At 48.2% G+C, this 22,607-nt stretch overlaps 1 protein-coding gene across 1 annotated transcript in view; it reads left to right on the top strand.

Moving 5' to 3' along the window:
• Positions 1-22,607, top strand: part of IGDCC3 (immunoglobulin superfamily DCC subclass member 3) — an 83,497-nt gene that overhangs the window by 44,992 nt on the left and 15,898 nt on the right. The window contains exons 3-7 of the mRNA XM_072345984.1: positions 392-536; positions 2,976-3,106; positions 7,072-7,209; positions 13,305-13,463; positions 19,606-19,771. Of these exons, the coding sequence (XP_072202085.1) occupies positions 392-536; positions 2,976-3,106; positions 7,072-7,209; positions 13,305-13,463; positions 19,606-19,771 (739 nt within the window). The remainder of the gene's footprint in view (positions 1-391; positions 537-2,975; positions 3,107-7,071; positions 7,210-13,304; positions 13,464-19,605; positions 19,772-22,607) is intronic.

The raw sequence follows: 22,607 nt of genomic DNA on the forward strand, positions 1-22,607 counted from the left end.
TCAGTTGGCTCGGTGTGCAGGTGTACAGCAAGCGCTGGCCACAAGGCAGGAGAATAGGCTTCAAACAGCCTGCTCTTCTGCCATGGTGGATGCAGGATGATGCTGTTTGCCAGCTATAGGAAATTGAGGCATTTGAGGGTCATGTGCAGCAGTTGGTCATGGATCTCTTTTCACGCGTGAACGTTTTTGAGGCCCTGGCACTGCTGCCCATTGAAGCTGTGGGTACAACATCCCTAGAGATGCACAAGATCAGGTTGGATGGGCCATTGGGCAGCCTGGTCTGGTGTGGGGAACCAGTCCCCAGGGATTGGAACTAGATGATCTTTAAGGTCCATTCTAACCCAAATCATTCCACGTTTCTCTGATTTTTGTCTCTCTTTGTGTCTTCCAGCCATGTCTGACTTCCACATCCACCCTCAGAACGCAGTGGTGGAGGAAGGGGGTGTTGCAAGGTTCCAGTGCCAGATCCATGGTCTCCCTGAGCCCGTCATCCTCTGGCAGAAGAACCGCATGCCGGTCAACACGGACAATGAAAGGTAGGGCATGTCTGAGCCACATAAGGCTGTTCTGTCCACAGGTGGAAACAGGTGACAAAGTTGTACTACAGCATGACTGATGTGGGCTGAGACTCTTATCTACCTTTTCTGCCAGGGAAGGCTCTTTCAGTTGATACTTTGAATTATCTGGGCACCTTCTGGCTAAAGACTGTCCAGAAATAGTGCATGCTGCAGGTGTCCAAGTTCGTTGCAGGGGAGTTGGGCTAGAGGACCTTTAAAGGCCCCTTCCATCTCAAATGATTCTGTGATCCTGTGTTACAGGAGAAGTAGTTAAGCTCTTTTAGCTGATGTTTCCATGTCACAGTCTTACATTGCAATCTCCTGAGTGAAGGCAGCCCTTCTCCAGACTGACATTCCAGCATGGTGAGCCCACCAGCAGTCCTGGCAGAGCTCATGGGAACTCTGGCATCCCTCATCATTCCGCAGCCCCATTTTGTGCAACTCTTTCCAGGCTAGAGTCATGATTTCTGGTCTTACAAGTGTCTCCTGAACCTCTGCAAGCACTGAGTTACACCACAGCCACCAGAGCATCCCACGGTGCTGCTGTTTCCCCTGCAATCTTCCTACAGAGAAACCCCAACCTCTCCCCTTCCCCCATGCTAGACCTGGGGACGGCACGTCCTCCCTTCCTGTGTTTGCCAGGCTTCTCCCTTCGTGTCAGAAACATCCCTAATCCCAACAGGTGGCAGGAAGCGCGTGCTCCACATCAACGTTCCCAGCTGCAGCTTGGGATCTGCACGGCTGGCGGTGGGAGACAATGGGTCACAGCACACCTCCATGGCCAGCCGATGGCCGTGCGTTGGGAATAGGAGAAACCAGGAAGCTGTAAATATTTTTCCTGAAAGCCTCTATTCTTGAAATGTCAGTCCTGCTGCAGCGCGTGGTTGGGTTCTTTGGAGGCAGGAGAAAACATGAGGAGTGGAACAATACCTGACCTTTTCAGTGGTACGGTGAACTTATAGTAGAAGGACCCAAGAGGCCCAACCCTGCAGTGGAAAACTGCAACTGTCAGGTTGTGTTTTTCTTGGCGTTTTTCATCTGAGCTTTTTTTAGCCCGGTACATGGTTGGTTTGTTAAATTTAATCTCCTCCGAAGGCTCCTCACTCATACAAGTGCTGAACTAACGATGTGGCAGAGTAGAGCGTCTGGTCCGAGGCAGCATCAGCAGGAGTGAAGGGTGAAGAATTGGGCCTGACACCTCATGTACACCCTGATGAGATGTTGCAGGATAGGTGATGTCCCTCATTGCCCCTCAGGTCACTGGTGTGAGAACAGCCAGACTTGTGGCACGATCCAGGTGTGACAGAGACTCCCAAATCTGGGGAGGAAGAGGCAGACCATCACAAACTGCATTTATCCCACTGCTTCTCCTGTGGGGCAGGGAGCTTACCCAGGACGTGGCCTAGGTGCAGGTTTCATGTTTGGTGTCCTGATTTTGAACAGGCTTTTAATAGGAGTACAGTTATAGGGAAGATTTTGATTGTTAGCTCAGTAGATTAATCTGTGACACCAACGGTCGTGGGTGATGAGGGTTGTCTCACTAACTGAATTGGATTTCTGCATTAATCACGCTTGGCGCACTTCTGCGTATAAAGCGTACATAAATTTGTATGCTGAGTCTTGCACTTGGAGGCTTTGAAGGCAGAATAATAGCTTTGGAATTGAATCTTCTAATGCTGTGGGCAGATTGTTAACAAAAATGAAGGTTTCTTGTGGTATAATTCATCCAAAACAATGGGCATTTTAAAGTCCCAGAGAGACTGCAATCAACTTTGGGACGTGTAGCACTGATTGCTGTCACGCTGCCACTGACACCGAGCCACGCATGTGGAAGGTGGCACAGGGAGCAGGTTATAGGCACTTAACCATATGCTGCTGGAGAAGAAGATATTCTTCATCTTCCAGGCGGAAATGGATTATTAACTCATCATGGTGTAATGACATACTACAGCCAATTTAAACACACAGTTGCCAAGCAACCTATGATGTATGTACACGTATGTGTGTGTATATGCATGCATGCTCTAAATGAACCTGTTTTCTATATACGAAACATTTACAGTTATATCTGTGCCCACATGGTATCTATTTTAAAGACGCAGCTAATGTTTTTGAGGTTTTAAGGTTGCATTTGGAGTGTGGAACACACACTTCTGCTTGCTCTCAGTTGCTGTGCTCAGCTGATGGGAGGTAACACACAGCAGCTGTGTTCACATAGGAACACACTTCCAAAGCTTTCCATGGGGTAAGTAGGAACCACCTACTTTGTAGCCGTCCATCAGACGCCATCCTTTCCCAAGGATGCATCAGAAGATGAAAGAAGGGATCCAACCTTCCTTCCCTGCGTGATGTGATGTCCTGCTTTCATGTCGTGTCCTGCCTTGCAAGGTTCTGATCCTGCTTTTCCTCCTGCTGCAGATACACGCTGCTTCCCAAGGGGGTCCTGCAGATTACGGGACTGAGAGCAGAAGACAGTGGGATTTTTCACTGCGTTGCCACCAATATTGCTAATGTGAAGTTCAGCCGGGAGGCCAGGCTCACTGTGTCAGGTCAGTACCAGCACACGCTATCCTGGCTGCCTTTCCTTCTTTTTCTGCCTGTTGCTGATCTAGACTGGGACCGTTTAAGGGAGCATCAGGCTGACAGCACTCAGAAACGTTCCTCTGTCAGGCAAAAGTCCTTGTTCTGGATTAGTCCACTTGTTAGCAGGTAAATCTGTCTCCTAGCCTTCAAATTAGTGCCAGTTTCTGGAGAGGGGGAGGACAGTGCGAACAAGAGTTACAGCGGCTTTACATTAAATACATGCTTTTGGAAATGTGGAAGACTCATCATTTCCTTATGAGACATGCCCACCCTGGAAGTAATTGCAGCACACACGGTGATCAATTATTTATCTAATAGGGGAATTATGTTCTGTAGGCTGTTAGTGTTACACACTGCAACCAGAGTGAGCTAACCTTTCATTTGGAAGATGAAAAGGAAAAACCCTGAGCACCTCAGTCTGAGTTTTGGCTTAGTTCTCCATCCAGATCTGAAGCAATTGGCAGAAAACTGGTTTTTCACCTCTGAAAGCTGAAGAACTGACAGTGCCTTATGGTCCCTCTACAGGGAAGGGACCCGAGTCATGTACTGGCTGCTCTTCTGTGTGCTGCTGACACTTTGCATGTGCAGAAGTCCAGTCTGTTTATGAGACTATGCAAACTGTCCCCTGGAAGTGATGAGCTTGAGTGCAGTTCAGGAAGGAGGAGGTTGCAAATACGCTACCGTGTTTCCATAGCTGTGTCACGCTCCACTGCCCTGCCAATTGCCCGTCTTCCATTAGCCATCCATGTGGGACTCAAGCTGACCTCTTAGAGCCCTGTGGAGCAATTTCTAGACTTGATTTTTAGATTGCCTCCTTCTGCTAAAGGAATTTCGTTGCTGGTCAGTCCTAATTCGAAACACTTTTAGATTCAGAAGTCTCTGTTGATGTTTCAGTGGCATGAGGAAGTGGAAAGTATGAAGTCAAATTATGCAGCCCAGCCTCAGTGGTGAATGACACTATTGTCTCTCATCTTAGAAGTCAAACAGCCTGCCTTCACCCTCCCAGCCAGCTGCCTGGTCGCTGGTCCTGCATCAGGAGGCTTATACCTGCACCGAGTGTCAGATGAGCCCCTGCAGTCTGTAAAAAAGCAGCGCATGCAGAATGGGGAGAAGCTGAGGAGTGAGTGATGCTGTGTTTGTCAGCTCTGGTGGGGAAAGAAAGCAGGTTAACTGGTTCTGAAAGACCCGGGAGCTTTTGATGCCTGTTACCTACCTGTTCTCTTGATCTATGTGAATGGTGGCTGCACGGAGAGGGAGAAGTACAGTAAATTAGCAGCGCATTGAAGTTCTTTGTGTCAATTTTCTGGTCTGAGTTATTGTTTCTCATAGGACAGAAAGTGTTAGCTGTTGTCATCTTACCATCCCTCATTGCAAATGGATGTTTTCCAGGTTTCCTGCCTATGCGATGTTTGTGGTTTTTCTCTTCCTTCAAGCACTCAGATGATGAATACAGGCTCAGCATTTAAATGTCTGCTGAAGGGCCTGGGCTGTGCTTCAGTTCCTACACGTGAGCAGCACAGCAGTAATTGCACCTTTACATGCTCTGAGCCTGCTGAAAACGCACTGCAGTGGGTTAAATCTCAGTGAAACAGGTTTGTGCACTGGGTGTTTGCAAAGAGGAGGATGGCTGCTGCAGGGGAGAAAGCAGCCTGCTCACAGCTCATCCCTTCCTCTTGCCGGTAGCCCTGCCTTGCAGCCCTGCTGATTGATTATTTTCAAGTGCCTGCTTAGCGGCGCTGCTCCCCGGGGGCTGCCTGCCTCTTGGCGCTGACACCTTTTCAGCATGAGCTGCATCTCTCTCTGCTGCCGTCCTTTTGATAGAGATCTAAGGGCCCTGTGCCATCACTGCTGAAGTGCCTGTCACTCCAACAGAGCTGGGGACCTCCCCATCCTCTGCAATTGCTGCTGGCGGAGTCCCTGCACACCGTGAGCATCAGCGGAGGCTTTTTCCCTTCCAGAAGAAACCCCCCTCACATAGCATGGAACATGGAGGATGAGAATCATTCGTTGTGTCACTCCTTTCACCTCAACACTGCATCTTGGTTGGAGGAGGAGGCCTCCTCCCTGATGGCCAGGGTTTGGCCGTGTCCCTGCTGGGCAACTTTCCCCTCTGGGGACCTATGGGAGCTGGCAGTGGTGGAAGCATCAATCCTGGAGATGGTCATAGTCTGACCAAACTTGTGGAGCTGATCCCATGCCTTGAAGCCTGACTGCGTGTGTAGGACTGGGGATATAAATCAAAGAGTGTGATTCCTTTGTTGTTGTTGGCAAAATGGAGCATTTTATAAGTCTCAGCTCCCATTTGCTGATATTCTCGGGTGACCTTGGACAATTCGCTTCATTTTTCAGTGTTTTGAAATAGCGAAATCTGTATATAATACAATGATAATATCGTATTATTCTAAGCGTGAACATTTACTATTGTGATTTAGAACAATGAATTTACATGGGTTTTAAAGGCACTCTGAGATACTGAGGGGGAAGGTATTGTTTTTCACATCTCTTGGGGTTAGCCAACCGGTCATATGAATTTATTGTGCATTCTGGTTCTCATCAAAAAAATCTACATTTTATGGCTTGCAGTGAAATGCATTCAATGAGAGAGTCAGCTCTTAAGTCACACCGACACGGTGATTTTTCTTGCATTTTGCCCATTTAGACACAAGCTCGGAGCTTTTTTCCTGCAGGGAAGATGAACACACGAGCCGCTCTGATCCACGCTGGCCCTTTGGACCGCTGTGAAATGCCCCTGCCCTGACAGGGTAACCCTACAAAATGCAGGAAGAAAGGAAATCTCAGAGGCAAACTCTTGCAGATGGGCTTTCTCTATGGTGGGGGACAGTCCCTGCACTGCATCCCTGCCCATGGCAGACCTCTGCTCCCGCTTCCCAGTGCCCTGTCCTGCTTGGGGTTGGTCAGCCCATGTATTCTTCTCTGCAGGTGTTTTTCATGGAGCGTTTTTGCCAGCAGCAGCTGTCAGATTGTTTAAATTCCTCAAGCATCGCTTGACCTCAGCATTTCTGGAGTGCAACCCAGCTTTGGTTGGAAATGGGGAGCATGAAGACTAATGAGGAGGCTGTCAGTGTTCTTGTTTGCTGATGGAGAACTGAGAGTTACCTCCTTTAATTCCTCTCTTGCTTCCTTCCAATGAAATGGGACTGAAGGTTGATGGGAGCTTCGGCCTAGGAATAAGGCACTTTCTGGGGTTCACAGGAGGTTCAGCTGTGACACAGGGTGATGGTTTTGTCCCCAGCCTCCTCACCTGCCTGGTGAAGTGTGATTTTTGTCACTTTGCTGCTGCTGGTCCTTGCACCACAGCTTTTAATATAGATTCAGGAGATGGACTCATTGGTCTTTATGGGGACTCTTCTGTGACAGGAGTTTCTATGAATCTCTGATCTTCTTGGGTGATGGGTTTTGTCCTGGGCTGCTGCCCATTGGTGCTGCTGTCTTGCAACAGGGTATTTGTGATCGCACCGTGAGCAATGATTGTACCACGACTGTCTCAGGGCAATGTGATGCAGCCCATCCTGCACCCTGCTACACCAAACTGAACCAGCACTGGCGTGCTGCAAAAGGCAAGGAATGGCTGCCCTACGGTCTGCAGTTAGCAAAGCAGTTCCCTACTCTCTACCATACATACGCAAGGATCAACAGGGCTGCTTGTGGCTGGGTCAGATGGCTGACTTTTCCCCAGAAATATCAGTGCCCTCTTAAAACCCATTCAGACAATGCAGCTGCCTCACAGTGCAGCTGCCTCACAGGTATTGCAGTCCTTTTGTTTCATGTATTTCCCAAATACATTGAGGGTGGCACCAGCCGTGTCATTTGTAGAGGATTAAGAGAGCCCTCTGTGTTTCCATCAAACAAGAGAGAATCAGATGCTGCAAGGCCACGCGGATGCCTTCTAATGATGCTTCTGTCCTTGCAGGTTCCCACTCCACCGTTTACAAGGACCCCATGATTCTCGTTGGACCGGAGAACCTCACACTGACGGTGCATCAGACTGCAGTGCTGGAATGCATCGCAACAGGCAACCCCCGGCCCATCGTCTCCTGGAGCCGCCTGGGTAAGCCCTGGGGTGATGGGATGCCTCCCCACTGCATTGCATGGGAAAGAAGGAGTGCCGCTGGCTATCTCAGCAACAAGTGATTCGCTCTTTCCATTCCTCCAGTGATTAATTGTAGGCTTGAAGTGCTTTTTATCTTCTTGTCTACACTCTGCTTTTTCCCTCTGCCAAGATGCTGTTTTCGGCTGTTAAGGAGTGGGCTGGTTCAACCTGTAGATGTATCGTGAAAGGTGGTAATTTTATCTTTCCTTGAGTGACAGCATCTCCTTCAGCTGCATCAAAAACATCACCACTGTTGGCCCCAGAGAGACAAAATCATACACAAACATGACTTCCATGTAAAACAGACTTGAAAGAAACTTGCTGCCTGTTCAGAGAGTTGTATAAAAGCAGAGGGAGCTTAAGGTAGCATGTCTGAAGCTCTGAAAAAAACAGATGCTTGCTGCTGAGGTCAGTGGTATTCTTTAATCGGTATGGAAACCAGGGCCAGTGTCTGATGGGATCATACAAGCAAGATGTAATGTTTTCCTTAGTCTGAAAGCAAGGGTTATTTTAGGCTCTAACTGAGATACTAGCTCAGGAAATACTTTGAGCAGAGCTACGCTTCTGATGCCCAACAGACGTCTGTGCTGAGCAAAGAGCTGATGGCTTTTGATTTGTCTTCTGGAGCTTGTCACTCTCTGTGAGCGTGCTGTGGGGTTGGGTTCAGTTAGCGTTTCCCAAGGCCTCCCAGTCTGCGAGGTCGTGTGGTTTTTAGAAGCTAATCTCTCCGAGTCACCCCAAGTGGCTCTGAAGAACAAACAGGGATAATCTTGTCCCGTGCTGCTGTGCTGGATGTGGGGCTTCAGGTCCATGATGCTGGGGTCAAGTCAGGCTCGTGGGAGGAGTGATGTCCCACTGCAGGGCCATCTGTGAGGGCACAAGGACGCGTACCCAGCAGTAACGGTGCAGTTTCTCCACACTTGCCTGCTCCCTTCCTTTGGTGGATTATAAAATCAACTTGTCTGCTGCTGTTTTTTCCCCCAGAGCCATAACCATCAGATTGATGCTGGTTTAAGAATTCCCCAGATAAGCTCTAGCACTGTTCTGGTTCTCCTGGACACAAAGCAGCTCTACGTTAGCTCTAAACTATAATAAACTACGTTATAATTGCCTTAATTATAAGTGCTTATTACCTACTTCAAAACACTTGTCTCTATAGAGCAGTGCAATAATGAAGATGTAATAGCTTCATGCTAGGTTTGTCTGGATGGTGTGAGCTCAGCGTTGCCTTCCACCAAAAATAAACACCCCTTGTGGCAAAGCAGCAGATTTAGAGCTACTGAACGGAAAGGAGAGCTCATTGCTTTCCCTCCCCTTCAGTGTGAATGTTCTGTGTCCAAAGGACAACGATATCTTCAATAGCATTTCACCAGTCCCAACAGCGATGTGGCTTACAGGCGCTCTGATGGCTCTGTAGGCCTGTCATTTCTTTGCAGTGATTTCAGAAGCACTTTCCTGCCTTCATCCCCTCCCAGAAATGATAAAACCCGTGGCCGTGAAGTCTTAAAGAGGTGCAGCTGATTTGGCAGTCGGCCCGACTTAATTTCAACAAGGCAGTCAATGGTATGTGCTGATCCCTCCTGCTTGGTGGAGGGAGTCGCAGCATTGCTGTTCTTTGCACAGGGGGTGTTGCCATTTTGGAGGGCCTGTTTCAAGCCATTTGCTCACAGTTTTTGTTGTTGTGGCATTTCTTCTGTCAGAAAGGAGCAGAACAATTTTGCTCTTACAGATACATGTTGCAAGGGGAAGCAAGCCATAAAAACGTTTGCACGTCCTGCTTTGCCTTTGCTAAAACCATTCTGGTTTTCAGTAGGAAAGGCAGCTGTATTTTGCTTGAAGGAAATCATTCAAATTCTGGGCCAGTTTTTGACTGTGGCACCATCAATTTTGAATTTAATTTCCTTGGGAATACGTTGTAGCTGCTGACCACAAACAGAATTCCTGTGTGTCGCAGTGCGTGAAATGTCAACATTCATTAGAGAGCAGGCTCTGAGAGAAATGGAACATCATTAAGAGTTTGTTCGGGGAAGATAGGGCTTTTCCTTTCAGGGCTACGCACTTCAGGCTTGGACCTGTATGTGTGCACAAATGAATATCCTGGGCACTTACTGCAAAGCCTTTTGAATGAGTGACGATTTTAATGTATCCTTACCCTTTAACTGACAGGCCACTGAGCTGGCCTCCATAAAAGGTACCAAGGCAGAATAATACACTATTTAGAGAGATACAGAAAAGTGAGGCGAGAAAGAAAAGACAGTGATTATCTGATAGCGTTATACGGGAGTTGTCAGAAAGGGTCACACAATGGGAAGGAAATTACTGAAGAGGGAGCCATTCAAGAAGTAAACTATACAACAATTGTAGGAGCCAATTAATTGGTAACTTATTGGACACAGAAGCTTGCAATAGATGGCTGACTGGTTGACAGGAGCACCGTTCCTGTAAGTGTTTAGAAATAATAGAGTAAATTTCACCACTTCACATACTGAATAGTCAACTGTTGCAATGTACTCTAAATATGCTAATCCACTGTGCCCGGTGTCCGCTGGAGCAGGAGACCCATGTGCCTAAGAAGTGGAAGGCTACTATGGCACAATACAAAGAATTCACAAAAGACCTAAATGATCAACATTAGAAAGTTGTTACTGTCTTTCTACTTTGCTACTTATAAAAGAAAGGCGTTGGTGTTGTTGCATATTCATATCGCCTGGCACGTTTTAACAGGTCCCGGTAATTGGTACCAGTGTGCCAATCACTTCTTAGTAGGCAGAGAAAGGACTCCAGGAGGCATCGTGTACACCTTGGAAAAATAAATAACGCAGCTCCCAAACCCCAGGCGTCTTGCATCCAGCCTTTGCTCCAACAGGGAACATGGAGCCTCTAGTGCTCCACAGCCAGGCATTCTCTGGGAGCATCTCCCACTTGGAGGACACTCCAGTTTATTCATCAGTTGTCAGGTTCACGTCTTTCATCTGTCTTCAGTTAAGGATTGACGAAGATAATCTGGCAGACATTTCCCCTAGTCTGGCTTGTTTTCAGCCCTCAAATGTTCTGCTTTGGCTTCATAAGTGGAGGGTCATGGTAAATGATCAACAGTTTGAAGCCTGGAGAGGTGACTTGTTGATGGGAAGCAGTGCCAGGAAGGTGGGTTTTCAGGGTCTTAATTCCTTGATCCAAGCCTCTTCAAGTTTCCCTGCAAGAAAAAACAAGGTTAAAATAGATGTCAGTCTTTGCAAAGTGGGTGTGAGACATTGGTCCAATGCACAGCACTTCTGCAACCTGCTGAGCTTCCTGGGTACAAAGGATGTCTCGTGTAAATGCTTTATATTATTTATATATGTGGTCAGTGTTACGAAGTTCGACCTGATATTAGCTGAAAACCTTCTAAGTGATCTCAGGATGGCTCAGGTTGAGCTGGTTTGGGTTCCAGAGCCCTTTCCATACATTCTCCAAACCCATCACAGCTGTGTGGTGCTGCATGGCCCTTCCTTGTGTCCCAACCCTCCCATTGGAGTTCAGGAGTGTTGGATCTAGCTCTTTACCCTCAAAGCAAGTAGAACAAGGAGGACAGAAGAAGTGTCGAAGTTATGCTAGGAGCTTGCAGGACTTCTTGGAAAACAGCAAGTGAGCAAGTGACATACAGGCTGATCCAGCACAGGGATCCTGCATGGCTGCTAGAGGCGGCTGTGCTCTTGGAATCAAACAGCAGCTCTTTCGGGGCTTCTGGGCTCGGAGGGCTTTGTTCCTCAGGGAGATGAAAGATGCTGGGTTGACAGGAGACGTTTCTTCAGAGCATCACACCTCTAATTAATACTTGGAGCCTGAGAAATGGCTGAGGAAGTATCGATGCAGGTATTCGCATGGTGTGGGGTATCTGCTGCAGGCTGGGACTGTCGTGCTTAAATTATGTAGCACGTGATAAATAATAGAGTAAATCTACTGACACTCAAGTCACATTTCTGTGGTGTCTCTTAATGCAGGGATGGGGTGAAGCATCCAAGTACGGCCGCTTTGCATTTTCGCTGATCCCATCCCTCCCTCAAGAGGGAGATTTGATTTTTACACCCATTGTAAATACGGGCTTCCAAAAGGTCTAATTTAAAAGATGAAATCAAGTTCAATTTGAATTTAATTCAGACCTCTTTACACTTCAGTTCAAATGATGTTTGAAGGAAATGGTTCCTTCTTATTGCTCATTAACTGTGGGACAGGTCATGTTTTATTGTCCCTTTTATGACTGAGCCATTTATTGCTGCAGTGGCTTGGCCAGCTATGTGATCATTTAATCATTTAATGACATTGTTTTTCTCTGTCTAGAAGACCCAGGCATTTTTCTTTGCAGTACAAATAATGAAGTGATCTAGCATTGCCTGCCTAATGAAGCAAGGAAACCTTGAAGCTTCAAAATTTCCTGAAAAACAATACAAAGAGCATGACAGGAGGAATGTTTATCAAGTGCTCAGTAGCTTTAGGACCGTGTTTTGCTGGTAGCCTGATGCTGCCAGTCTGAAATGGGATCCCTCCAATGCTGCTGTCAGAGGCATGAGCTCCCCATCCCATCCTTGCCTTGCCAGGTGGATCCGTATGTCTTGATAGTTAATTTGCCCTTCTTTCTGAGTGCTGCTTTGCCTTTCTGATTTCCCAGTCTATTCCAGAGCCTGTTAGTTATCCGATGGATCCAATCCTCATAATATTCTTTATTATGCAAAGCTAAGATGAGCTCTAAGGCATACTATTGCAAGGTAACTTTCTTGTGGTTCTCTGGTGCTGATGGACCCCAGCAACAATGGTGGTCAACAGGTGGGTGAGACTACAGCACAGACCAGCAGAGCTCCTGGGAGGAATGTGTTTGGATGAATGTTTCCCTTTCCTAACCACAGCTTTGAGGTGCAAGGCACAGACTCTGCTGCTGGGGAACACACGCATCAGGAGGGCTCATGGGGTCTTTGGATGGGGCGATCCTTAAGGATGTTCTCACTTCTTTTCTGTAAGCTCCTTAAACATCTCCATGAGCAAAGGTGGGAGTGGAGCTGGATTCCCAGTTCCCATCTGAGGAAAGCGTGCTTTCTTTAACTGCTGCTGCAGTAAGGTGAATCCCCTGCCTTGCTCCTCTGCTCAGACACCCTGACACGTGCTAGGAGTGATTTAGAGCTGCCTTTGTCAGACAGCGTCTTAAAACACAAACCAATGAAACAATAAAAAGCAATAGCCTGATACTAATGAAACACATTGTAATTAGAGCTGGATGGGAGTTTCCAGTGAAAACAGGCTTTGTTGAAAAAAGGAGAGTTCTCTGATGCTGAACTATTTTATGTTAAGCGCTTCCGTTTTGAAAACGTTGCTGCTCTCCAGCCATCCTCCTTCAGACCCAGCACTCAGGATGAAGGCAGCCCTTCCCATTGCTTCCAACCCAATGCAGATGAGCAAACTATCCAGCTCAGAATTTGGCTCCTGGCTATTCTGTGTACTCAGGAGTTCAGGAATCGAAAATTCAATGTTCATACAGCTTGCAGAAGCAGCAAACAGATCCACCAAGGGTTAGCAGACACAAAAGCATCACTCCTAGCTCAGGAAATCCACAAGTCATTAATTGCTGGTGGCTGGGGAGGCACACCAGGGTGTTTGCCTGCTTTCTGCATCATCTCTGTTGGATCCTTGGTCGGTGCAGTGTAAGAACTTGGACAATGGCTCATAGAAGTTGGTGCGGTTTCATTTGGTTTTATTGCTGTATTGAAGAGCATTCTGGGAGCTTCATCTTAACCTAAACATGGTGTTGAAAGCTTCCACGTTTGCTGTGATGGTACCTTGGTTTTCCAAGCAGCACAAAGTGTGGCTTTGGGGAAACACTTAACTGAGAATGCAGTTCTTCTCCATGACTATAGTCCATGCTAAGAGCATCAGCTATAACCCATTGACTTTACTTGGCAGATCCCAGTATGAGTGCATGGTACCACTCCACAAGAACTTAGATTGGACCTCAACAAAGACTGTGGCCTGGAGAATTACAGACAAAGGCCCAGTGTGCAACCCTTGTATTTTTTCCTTTCTTACAGACGGCCGCCCAATTGGCGTGGAGGGCATCCAGGTGCTGGGGACAGGAAATCTCATGATCTCAGACCTCAGCGTGCAGCATTCTGGCATCTACGTGTGTGCTGCGAACAAACCTGGCACTCGGGTGCGAAGGACTGCTCAGGGCAGGCTGGTTGTACAAGGTGAGCACAGCAGGGGTGACACGGTTGCAGAGTGATGGTACCCATAGGCTTTGCACAGCAACTGTGTGTCCCTGGGTGACATGATGGGTTGGTTCGGGCTTCTCTGATGGTGTCAAACAAAGCATTTCTTTTTAAGACGTGGTTCTCCAGGTAGGTGAAAGTCTCTGTATCCCACAGAGGTGAGGGGTAACTTGGCATCCTTGAACTGAGGCCTCAGCTTTAAGTTGCAGTGTCTTAGCACCTCATTGGAAGTAGATGGCTGAGCAGACTTCTGTTGTTACCTGTACATCTCAGCAGAGAGCACAGGATGGGTTGGTTAGCCAGATTTGTCTCTTACCCTCTGCGCTGTCTTAGTGATGCAGGGATGTGGGCACCATTCTCTCATTGGACAAATCTGCATCACTCATGTGCTGATATCCAGCAGTGGATATGGCACCATTAAAGCTAAAGCCATTTGCAGAAAGTCAGTGAGGCTGTTTGCTTTAGCAGTCAACACTGCATCTGAGCCTCTTGCTCCAGTGTGAGTAAAACCCCATTTGGATTCATGCTCAGAGAATTCAGGCTGCTCCCTTTCCCAACAGCATCTGTCCTGAAATGTCACTGGGAGAGGCTGATTCAGCCCAGAGTTCACTGAAGAAACCAAACAAATCCGCTGCACATACTCTGTGCAACCAGTCTCCATGGTGAGGGGAGCCAGGCAAGCATTTCAGAAGGCAAACCCAGCTGGCAGTGTGCTCTGAATGGCAGTAATCCACCCCTGATTACAGGCACTCACCTCCTCTTCAGGCTAGTCCACTTAAAGCATCGTGCGTGCTCTCATCAGTTCACTCATTAACTATTGACTGATGATATCCTGAATCTGAAATTATACACCTCCTGCTGGAATGAGCTAATTGAACCTTTCATGCTGGTGATGGGGAAAGTGCCCTGCTCCAGCCCTGATGCTCACCTGACAGGTCTTGATAGTGACTGTGGTGATCCAACAGCACCTGCGGTCCCCATGTGCTGGCATCCCTGCTCCCTTTCACCTTGGGAGCAGCAGGGAGCAGAGCAGGAAGGGAGCTTGTACAGGGCTGAGTGATCCTCCTGGGTCCCAGGTGCTGGCAGGAGGTGAGAACTTGCCATTTCTTTTGCTGTTTCATTTCTAAGTGAACACTGCAGCGAGCACTGCCAGCTGGCCTGGGAGTCCTCTTTTGAAGCAGCACAGCCCAGGCATTGAGAACAACCCAAGCATTGAGAAAACCTCAGTGTTCTGACACAAACAATTTTGAGCTGCTGCAAGATGGCTGTGCACATGCTGCATGTGCAGCCCAAGCACAAAAGCTGATTTCTAGGTAGCAGACAGGCAGAGCCAGAAGAAATTAGTTGAAAACTCTCTGATGTTGTAAAAATGCAGCTATTAGATACACTTGATGGTTCCAGTTAGCAATTGGAGGAGAAGGGAAAGGGTAGCAGTTTCTCAGTGCTGCAAAGCAGTCTCTTTGGGGAGCTGAACATCAGCCCCCGAGCAGCAGCAGTTTGTCTGGTGCAGGATTACAGTGGATTTTCACCTGGGAAACCAAGATGAGAATTTGTCTCTAAAATGGCCACCAGAATCCAGCCTCGCTATAGAAGGAAGTTGCTGCTGTGCTGGAGATGAGCAGAGAAGTGGGCAGTGGTGTGGAATATCCTTCGTGCAGCACTTATGGACATGAGCTGCTTTGTACAAGAGTCAAAGCTGTGTTGCCATCCATAAAGTGCCCGATGTTGAGGCCTTGCTCACCCTCCTTCTGGAAGCAACTTCTCCATCTGAATCTCATTTTGCCTGAATTTTCCAGCTGAGAGGTACAAATGATTGCCATTAGGTTTGCCTGGGAAGAAAACACCGGTAATGACTGATGTGGGAGACTGATTTTATCTTTGTTGAGATGTCAGCGATGCAGATTACATCCATAAAGAGAATAAAAGCCAAGAACAGGCTATCAAAAGCCTGGTTGGAGAGGAAGTTAGTACAGGGCTGGGACAATGCCAGCGTCCTCATTGCACCAGGCCAGGTATTTGCTGCCTTTATGCAGAGCCCTTGAAGTGCCTGCAGGCACAAATTAACTCGCCCTGTGCCTTTTGAAGGAGGCGGGTTTTATAGGTGGGAAACACAGGCAGAAAGAGCGATGTTTCCTGTTGTAAGGTGAGGAGCTGGCAGGAGGCAGGGACTGAAACCCCATCCGCCCTCCTGCTGCCACCTCCACCCCACTGTGGGATGCCGGAGTCCCCATCCCAGCAGCCACAGAGGTGTCTTGTCACAGGGCTCTGCTTTTCCTCCAGCTTTACGCATTGCAGGCTCTCCCTTAGATCATCTTATTATCTTCCTGGGAATTCCTCCTCCCTTTAGAGGATAAGGCCTCAATCCCCCGCTCCCTCCCTCCCTGCTTGCCCTCCCCTGGCCATTTAGGCTCCTTTGATCTCTTTTGTAAGGTTCTCACACAAGAAAGTTTCCATTTTCTCTTCAGATCCCAGTGCAGCCATTTGAATATTGCTTTGTGCCGGGCTGCCAATGGACGTCTCCCAGGGGAGCTGTGGAAGGGCCGAACACAACATGGCCAAGCGCAGGGCATGCGTGTGTGCAGTGCAAGGGAAGAGCAGGCTTCAGTGGCAAGGGGAGAAAAACATATCAAAGCGCTTTCTCCCTACCTCCTGTGCAATCTTTTGTGCTTTATTATGTGTTTGGTGTCATAACAAACTGATGGGCTGTGAATGGCCAGATGGTCACCAGTGTTCTCCACTCCACGCTTCATTTCCTCCTGAAAGCTATGCAGAAAAATGAGAGCCCATCTCATAAATGGGTGCCCATCTTAAGGACGTGGTTTTGAAGCTCTGCCGACAAAGGTTGCCTTGTTCGTGTTGTTTTCTGCTGGCAGAACAGGGCATCACTCCTCGGTCCAACAGATCTGCACTTCCTGGTGTTTCCTCCATCTCTGTGCCGTGCTGGTGCTGCTGCAGGGCTGAGTTTGCCAGCAGATGTGCTGCACTTGCTGTGGTTAAGGCTCTGCACTGTGGCACGTGGTTTGCACTTTAGCCCTGACTGAAATTCATGCTTCAGAACCAGCCCCGTGACCCGCTGCGTGGGTCAGCCCGTCCTCCTGCTTGTTTGTCTTCCCAAGGAAAGCAGCTGAGCAGAAAACTCGGATCTCATCCCTTAGGATGATGTAGTGAGCTGTGGTGCTGAAGCCCCCAGTGTGTCACCCTCAGCCAGGTAGGTGACACAGAGACATTTCCCACTTGCTGAGCAGCTTCACAGCACCTCCCTGGTTGGCCTTTGCCTGCTTCCCAGCAGACATGGCCACGGTTCTATCTTTGGCCCCAGCAGTCCCACCAGCTCTGCAGCTCACACAGTTACTCGCAGAAGCATCTGTGCGTCCTCTGTAGGCAGTGGAAAGAGGCGAAGTGAGGGGCAGTTCTTTATCTTCTGTCATCTGATGCTGTGCTTGACTGACTTCCCCGCTGACCCGTCTTCTCCTTTATGCCCTTCTTGTGCATTCTGAAAGCCTAATTTATGAGGTTTTGTTGTTTCTAGATCATTCTTCCTTCTCCTCACCCCAGCCTCCCTCCCTTAACCTATGACTGTAGCTAATTGAGAATTAATGACTGCTTAGTGTTTGGGTGCAAGGGGCACTGGCACCTCGAATTTCACTGCGATAAAGACTGAACCCCAATCCAGTGCTGCAGCTGGGGCTGCGTGGAGAGGCTCCCAGCCCAGCTCTCCCATTGCAGCCCACTGTTACAGTGCATCTTTGTGCTGTCACAGTTTGTTGTGCACAGGAAAACCGATTGCAGCACTTCGTTAACGATTCTGAAGGTGGCATTAAGCATTATTGCTTTTTGATACCGATGTCATGCCCTTTAAATATTCATTAAGAATTCATTACAAATGATCTCTTCTTTCCCATTAAGTCCTGAAGAATCAACATTCTGGTTTCCTCATCCCACAGAAGCAAGAGCTGGAGCCTGCCTGCTCCTCCTTGCCAGGATGGAATCCTCTGTTCTGAAGAGTGATCTTCATTAAGGTCTACATGAAGATTTTCTTGGGAGGGCTGAGAGATGCTTCTCCTCACCACCTGCAGTGGCCTTATGGCTGCAGGGTGGAAGGAGGTGAGCTTTTGAGGCCGCTGTGCCTCAGTGTGCTGAGCATTGAGTGATGAGATGCTCTGTTCATTATGAACGTAAGGCAGGGCTGTGCTGCTGCTCCTTTCTTGCCAATGAGGGGATTGAGTGCAACCTCAGTAGGTTTGCAGATGACACCAAGTTGGAAGGAACTGCTGATCTGCCTGGGGTAGGAAGGCCCTACAGAGGCTTCTGGATAGGCTGGATCCATGGAGATGTGGCACTGAGGCAAGTGGTCCGTGGGGATGGGTTGGAGTTGGATTTGGTGGCCTTAGAGGTCTTTTCCAACCCCTTGGTATGGGGTGAGCCAGCAGAGGGGTCCATAATGAAGCTGTCCGAAGATGGCCGTGCCCTTCCTTAGCACTGCATTTTGCACCTGTGGGCTTTGCAGGTGTGACTCCTGAGCCCGGATGAAAGCCAGGAGGTGCACAGCCACCAGAATAATCACTCCTGCAAAACCTTGCCAGCACTGAACGGGCGGCAGGAGGTTAAGGAAGCCTTGAAAATCAAGTCCCTAACGTGCTGTGCTCTCAGTGTATGCCACAAAGGGAACCGTTCACTGCAGGGAAGGGAGATTTCCTCCCCATTTGTCTGTGCTCCCAGCTTTATTGGACCCGTCCTGAATTTTATTCTAATTTATAAACCTAGGGGGGAAAAAAACGTGGAAAGGAAAAAAGAAGGACAATGCATCGATCGGCACCTCGTGAAGTTTAGCAGGAGGTTCTGAAAATATGTGTCCATTAGGTTGCCGAGCTCAGGTTCATTAGTAGACCTGAGTGCCTGACAATAAACTCTGCTGGGCGACACCCCTGACTGCTAACATAAGTCAGGGCTGCCATGCTCCGCTTCCCTTTGGTTATTAAAGCTGAAATAAGGAGTTCCTTTAAGGTAGACAAGCTCTTCAGTGAGGTTCTGAGTCTTTCTTCTTGCAGGACTTGTAACCGGTGACTTTGCTCTGAGACACAGGCACCTTTTGGTGCTCTTTGGCCTTGCTGCAGTGTTAATGATGCTATTTCCTTGCATGCGTGCAGCTGGGGAAGAGCTTAATCATGCTGTGCTGTCACAGCTAAACCCCACGGCTTTTGTTTTGGGGTTTTTTTGGCCATGAACCACGAGGCTTTGCTCTCGCATAGCTGCTCCTGTGTGCAGCTTGCACTCAACCAGCACGTTTTGCTGGACCTCTCTGCTCCTTCCTTCCATCCCCACATCTCACACCAGCTTCACGCCTGGAGAATCCCGCGAGTGGCACTGAGTGTTTCTCCCTGGGTGATCTTGCTTTTGTCAGAAGAATTGAACGGCAGCCATCCGCTGCGCAGCGCCGGTTGGTAAATTCATTACGGGCTCATGCCTCTCATCTGTTTGTCTTCATTGCGGCTGCTGCTGGTTCCACCTGATTTTAGGTCTCAGCAGCAGCGTGGAGTATATTTATCACTTTGCCCTTTGAAGCGTAACTGCTTGAATAAACTCACCGATTTGGCAGCGCCTTTCAGGCCCCGCTTTCTGTAGGCTGCTGTGCTGTTTTATTCTGATAAATGGTTTTAAATCTATTCCGAGCTGCTGGGAGGGGGAGAAATCACTTTCTGTTTACAAATCTGAAGGTAAAAACGTTTGCTTATGAGGTTACAGCAGTTACAGGCTATGCAATCTCCTACGAGGCTCAGCAGCTCCAGAAGGGTCCCAGGCTGCAGATCTGGGCTAAAAAGGGCTCCCAAGCTATTGCCATCAGGAGGGTGTGCAGCAAATCTCATATCTGCTGGGGACAGAAGGACCTGCCAGATTGCCATGAGCATGTCTGTACGTTACTGTCCATTTGCAAGCAGTTTGCTAATGCCACTTTATGTGTTATTTGCTGCTTATACTGTGGCTTGGCCAAATGTCCCTGGATCTGACAATAATAGGACTTTCTTTCCCCATGTACCCAAGGAGATGCAAACCAAGCTACAAGGTTGCTTTTCGTGCCAGAATAAAGTGAAATCATCCTGACTTCTCTCCTCCCTCCTTGCAGCCCCTGCAGAGTTTGTGCAGCATCCTCAGTCCATCTCCAGGCCCGTGGGGACCACAGCCATCTTCACATGTGTGGCCCAAGGGGAGCCCCCCCCACAAATCACTTGGCTGAGGAATGGGCAGATCCTGGAGACGAGCGACCACATCAAGCTGAAGAATAACAACAGGTAAGTGCCAGGGTGAAGGGCAGTGTCAGCCCGGAGCTGCCATGCACGAAGGATTGATATCACCTACCTGATGGCCCAGAAATAGCTGTCACTGCAGGTCTGTTTCACATTATTTAGCTACAAACATGGAATCAAAGTGAGTAAAGAGCATGTTAGCTCACACAGGCTTCAGCCAGTGGAATCCGGCAACCATCCTGATCCTCTTCTGGGTATTTCTGGGAGGGCCAAGTGTTGTCCCTGCTGCTGGCTGGGACACCACGCTCACTCCATGCTGGAGGAGCCCATACATTGATCTGTCTGGGTGTGCAAATGCATTTCCCCCTGTTAGAGATATTTCTGTGGAAGCTGGCTGTCATTGAGCCACAGCCTTTTATCTCACCAGGGAAGAGTGTTTTCCCTGAGTACTAAATAACTGCATTTCCATGTGAGGGGATGGGGATGTTTGTACTGCGCAAATGATACGGTGGGATGCACTTAGTGTGAAAATTGCAAGTTGACGACGTATTTCCTATGGAAACAGCATTGAACAATATGCTGAGAGATACCTGTGTTGTAAACCTGAATTATTGTAGAGATTTGCACTCTGTAGGGTCGTGTAGCTGCTCTCTGTATTGATAAATGTGACTCACAAATACAAGTCCACCTCGATGGAAAGTCAGGACCTTCAGTTCATATTGGGTAGGTACCAGGACATGTTCCTTAGGAGGAATAGGGGTTTTATTTCTGTAAGGTTCTCTGTGATGCAGCTTTTTGTTTTCAGGGTTGAGGCGTGTTTTGTTTGTTACGTGAAGGATGGAAGGATGTGAATTGCAAGAAGGATAAGGTGTGAGATGTAATAACATCTTCTTGATCAGTGGAGGGTTTTTCATACCGGGAGGTTTCAGAAAACGTCAGTGAGTTTTGTGATGCACAGAACACTTAGAGATGCCACTCATTCCATCCTCGTGGTGTAATAGCTCAATGCTTGGGTTTCTGAGGCATGTCTGCCCTTAGAATATGATCAGACCAGAAACAGGAGAAAGGAAATCAGGGTCCCCCTGTATTGTCCGGAGAGTCACAAGAGACCAAAGACTTCAAAATGCATGAAAAAACTCACACAGAGTCCAGATTGGGGTCTTCCCTTGGTGCCTTGCCTTGAAATCATTCCTTCTCCTTGTTAAAGGAAGGCAAAAGTAGGGTCTTCAATCACGGCCATGACTCCCAGCCAGGTTCCGTTGCCCAGAGCTGCGCTCCACGTGCCTGTTAACTGCCACTCGGTGAACATGTCTGTAATCATTTTCTTATGGTGATCATTTAATGCAATTTAGCTTCAGCCTTTTCCATTGCATGCAAACCGATCAGATTACACTGCATCTGTCACAGGCTGGCGGAGCACAGCCAGCTCCTGGGCTCAGCTGACACGTGGTGTCTTCTGCAGCTCTAGTAGTGCAGTTGTAAAGCAGAGCCCTGGGGCCATCGCAGTTGACAGTGCTGAACTTTTGGCTTCTTCTCCTCTACTTTTGCTCTCCTCCAACCCTCAGCTTCAGCAAAACGTCTGTGCATGGCAGTTTCCAAAGCTGTCAGTCTGAAAAATGCTCTTGCTTGTCCAGTGGTGTGGTTGGATGCTCCATGAACTGGGGGAAGAGATCGACCACTGTTTGTTCCTGAGCCTTTTCAAGTTGTGCTTTGTTTCTTATTCATGGCCATGACTGAGCCCACCGAGTTCCGGGTTTACACCTTGGATTTATCAGTCTGTTGAACGAGGAAAATATTTGTTCATGTAAAGATGGATCACAAATCTACTAGTAATGAAGCTACTAAACTGCACCGTGAGCCATTTAATTAGATTACATGGTTTCCTCGAAAATTCATTTGGATTAAAACTCTGCTTAATATGGCAATAAAGGTCTCAATGCCCCCAAAGGGATTTTTAGGGAAAAAAAAAGAAAAAAGAATAGAGTACAACATCCCAAATGGTACCACATGCAAATGGATTGCAAAGGGTAGCACTCAGAGCAGCCTTGGTCTTGGAAAGGAACCCAACTAGGATTGCAGTCCAGACCTGCAGTATTCAAGGCAGAGCTCTGCGAGCACAGCCCCTGCTTGAGGCATGGATCCTCCGGCTGTGTCCAATACATTCCTCTTCCCTTGTGGTCCTTGTGATGCGAATCCTCACTGCCTGGTGTGCTGATGGTTTCTTGACACGTTAGCGTTAAAGATCAGCCTTCTGCTGTGCCCTCTCCAGAGGTGGTTGTTATGTTTGGAAAATGCCAGCTGCGTGGGAACAAAATACCCAATCGATGATTAGCAAAAATCAAAAGCAGTTCTGGGATAGCGGGTAATTGTTGATGAAAAATGCATGAAGGCTCAGGTGTGGGGAACTGTGGGGTGTGCCATTAAAAGCTGTGAATAAGAATCACTGGAGGGGCTGATGATGGGGGGGAGGAGGTCCTGCCATGTGATCTCCAGGTTGGGATGGGGGTTGAGAAATAGCAGAGGGATGCTGTGCTCTGCTCTGCCCTTGGTTCAGAGCTGCCACGCTGCCCTTATTCTTGATGGGGTAATTTGGATCAATTGTGATCCCGGTGCTCTGGCCTAAGAGAGAGAGAAATTGGCATTTTCAGCTCCATTCCCACCTGGTACCACCAACACAACCCTTAAGCATGTGGATTGCTGCAGCAGGAAGGGCTGGTTACTGGATGTATTAGTCGGGAGCTTGTGTGAAATCATGCTTTTTAGGTTATTACTTCAAAATTGGCAAGGAAGCTTGAAATAGTACCCAAATTACTGTTCTGAGAGGTTTACTGCTTTTCTTCCTCTAACCCAGTCAGGTTCAGGGGGATAATTTTCAGCCCAG

The sequence above is a fragment of the Excalfactoria chinensis genome, chromosome 10, assembly GCF_039878825.1.
Source record: "Excalfactoria chinensis isolate bCotChi1 chromosome 10, bCotChi1.hap2, whole genome shotgun sequence".
Lineage (NCBI taxonomy): Eukaryota > Metazoa > Chordata > Aves > Galliformes > Phasianidae > Excalfactoria > Excalfactoria chinensis.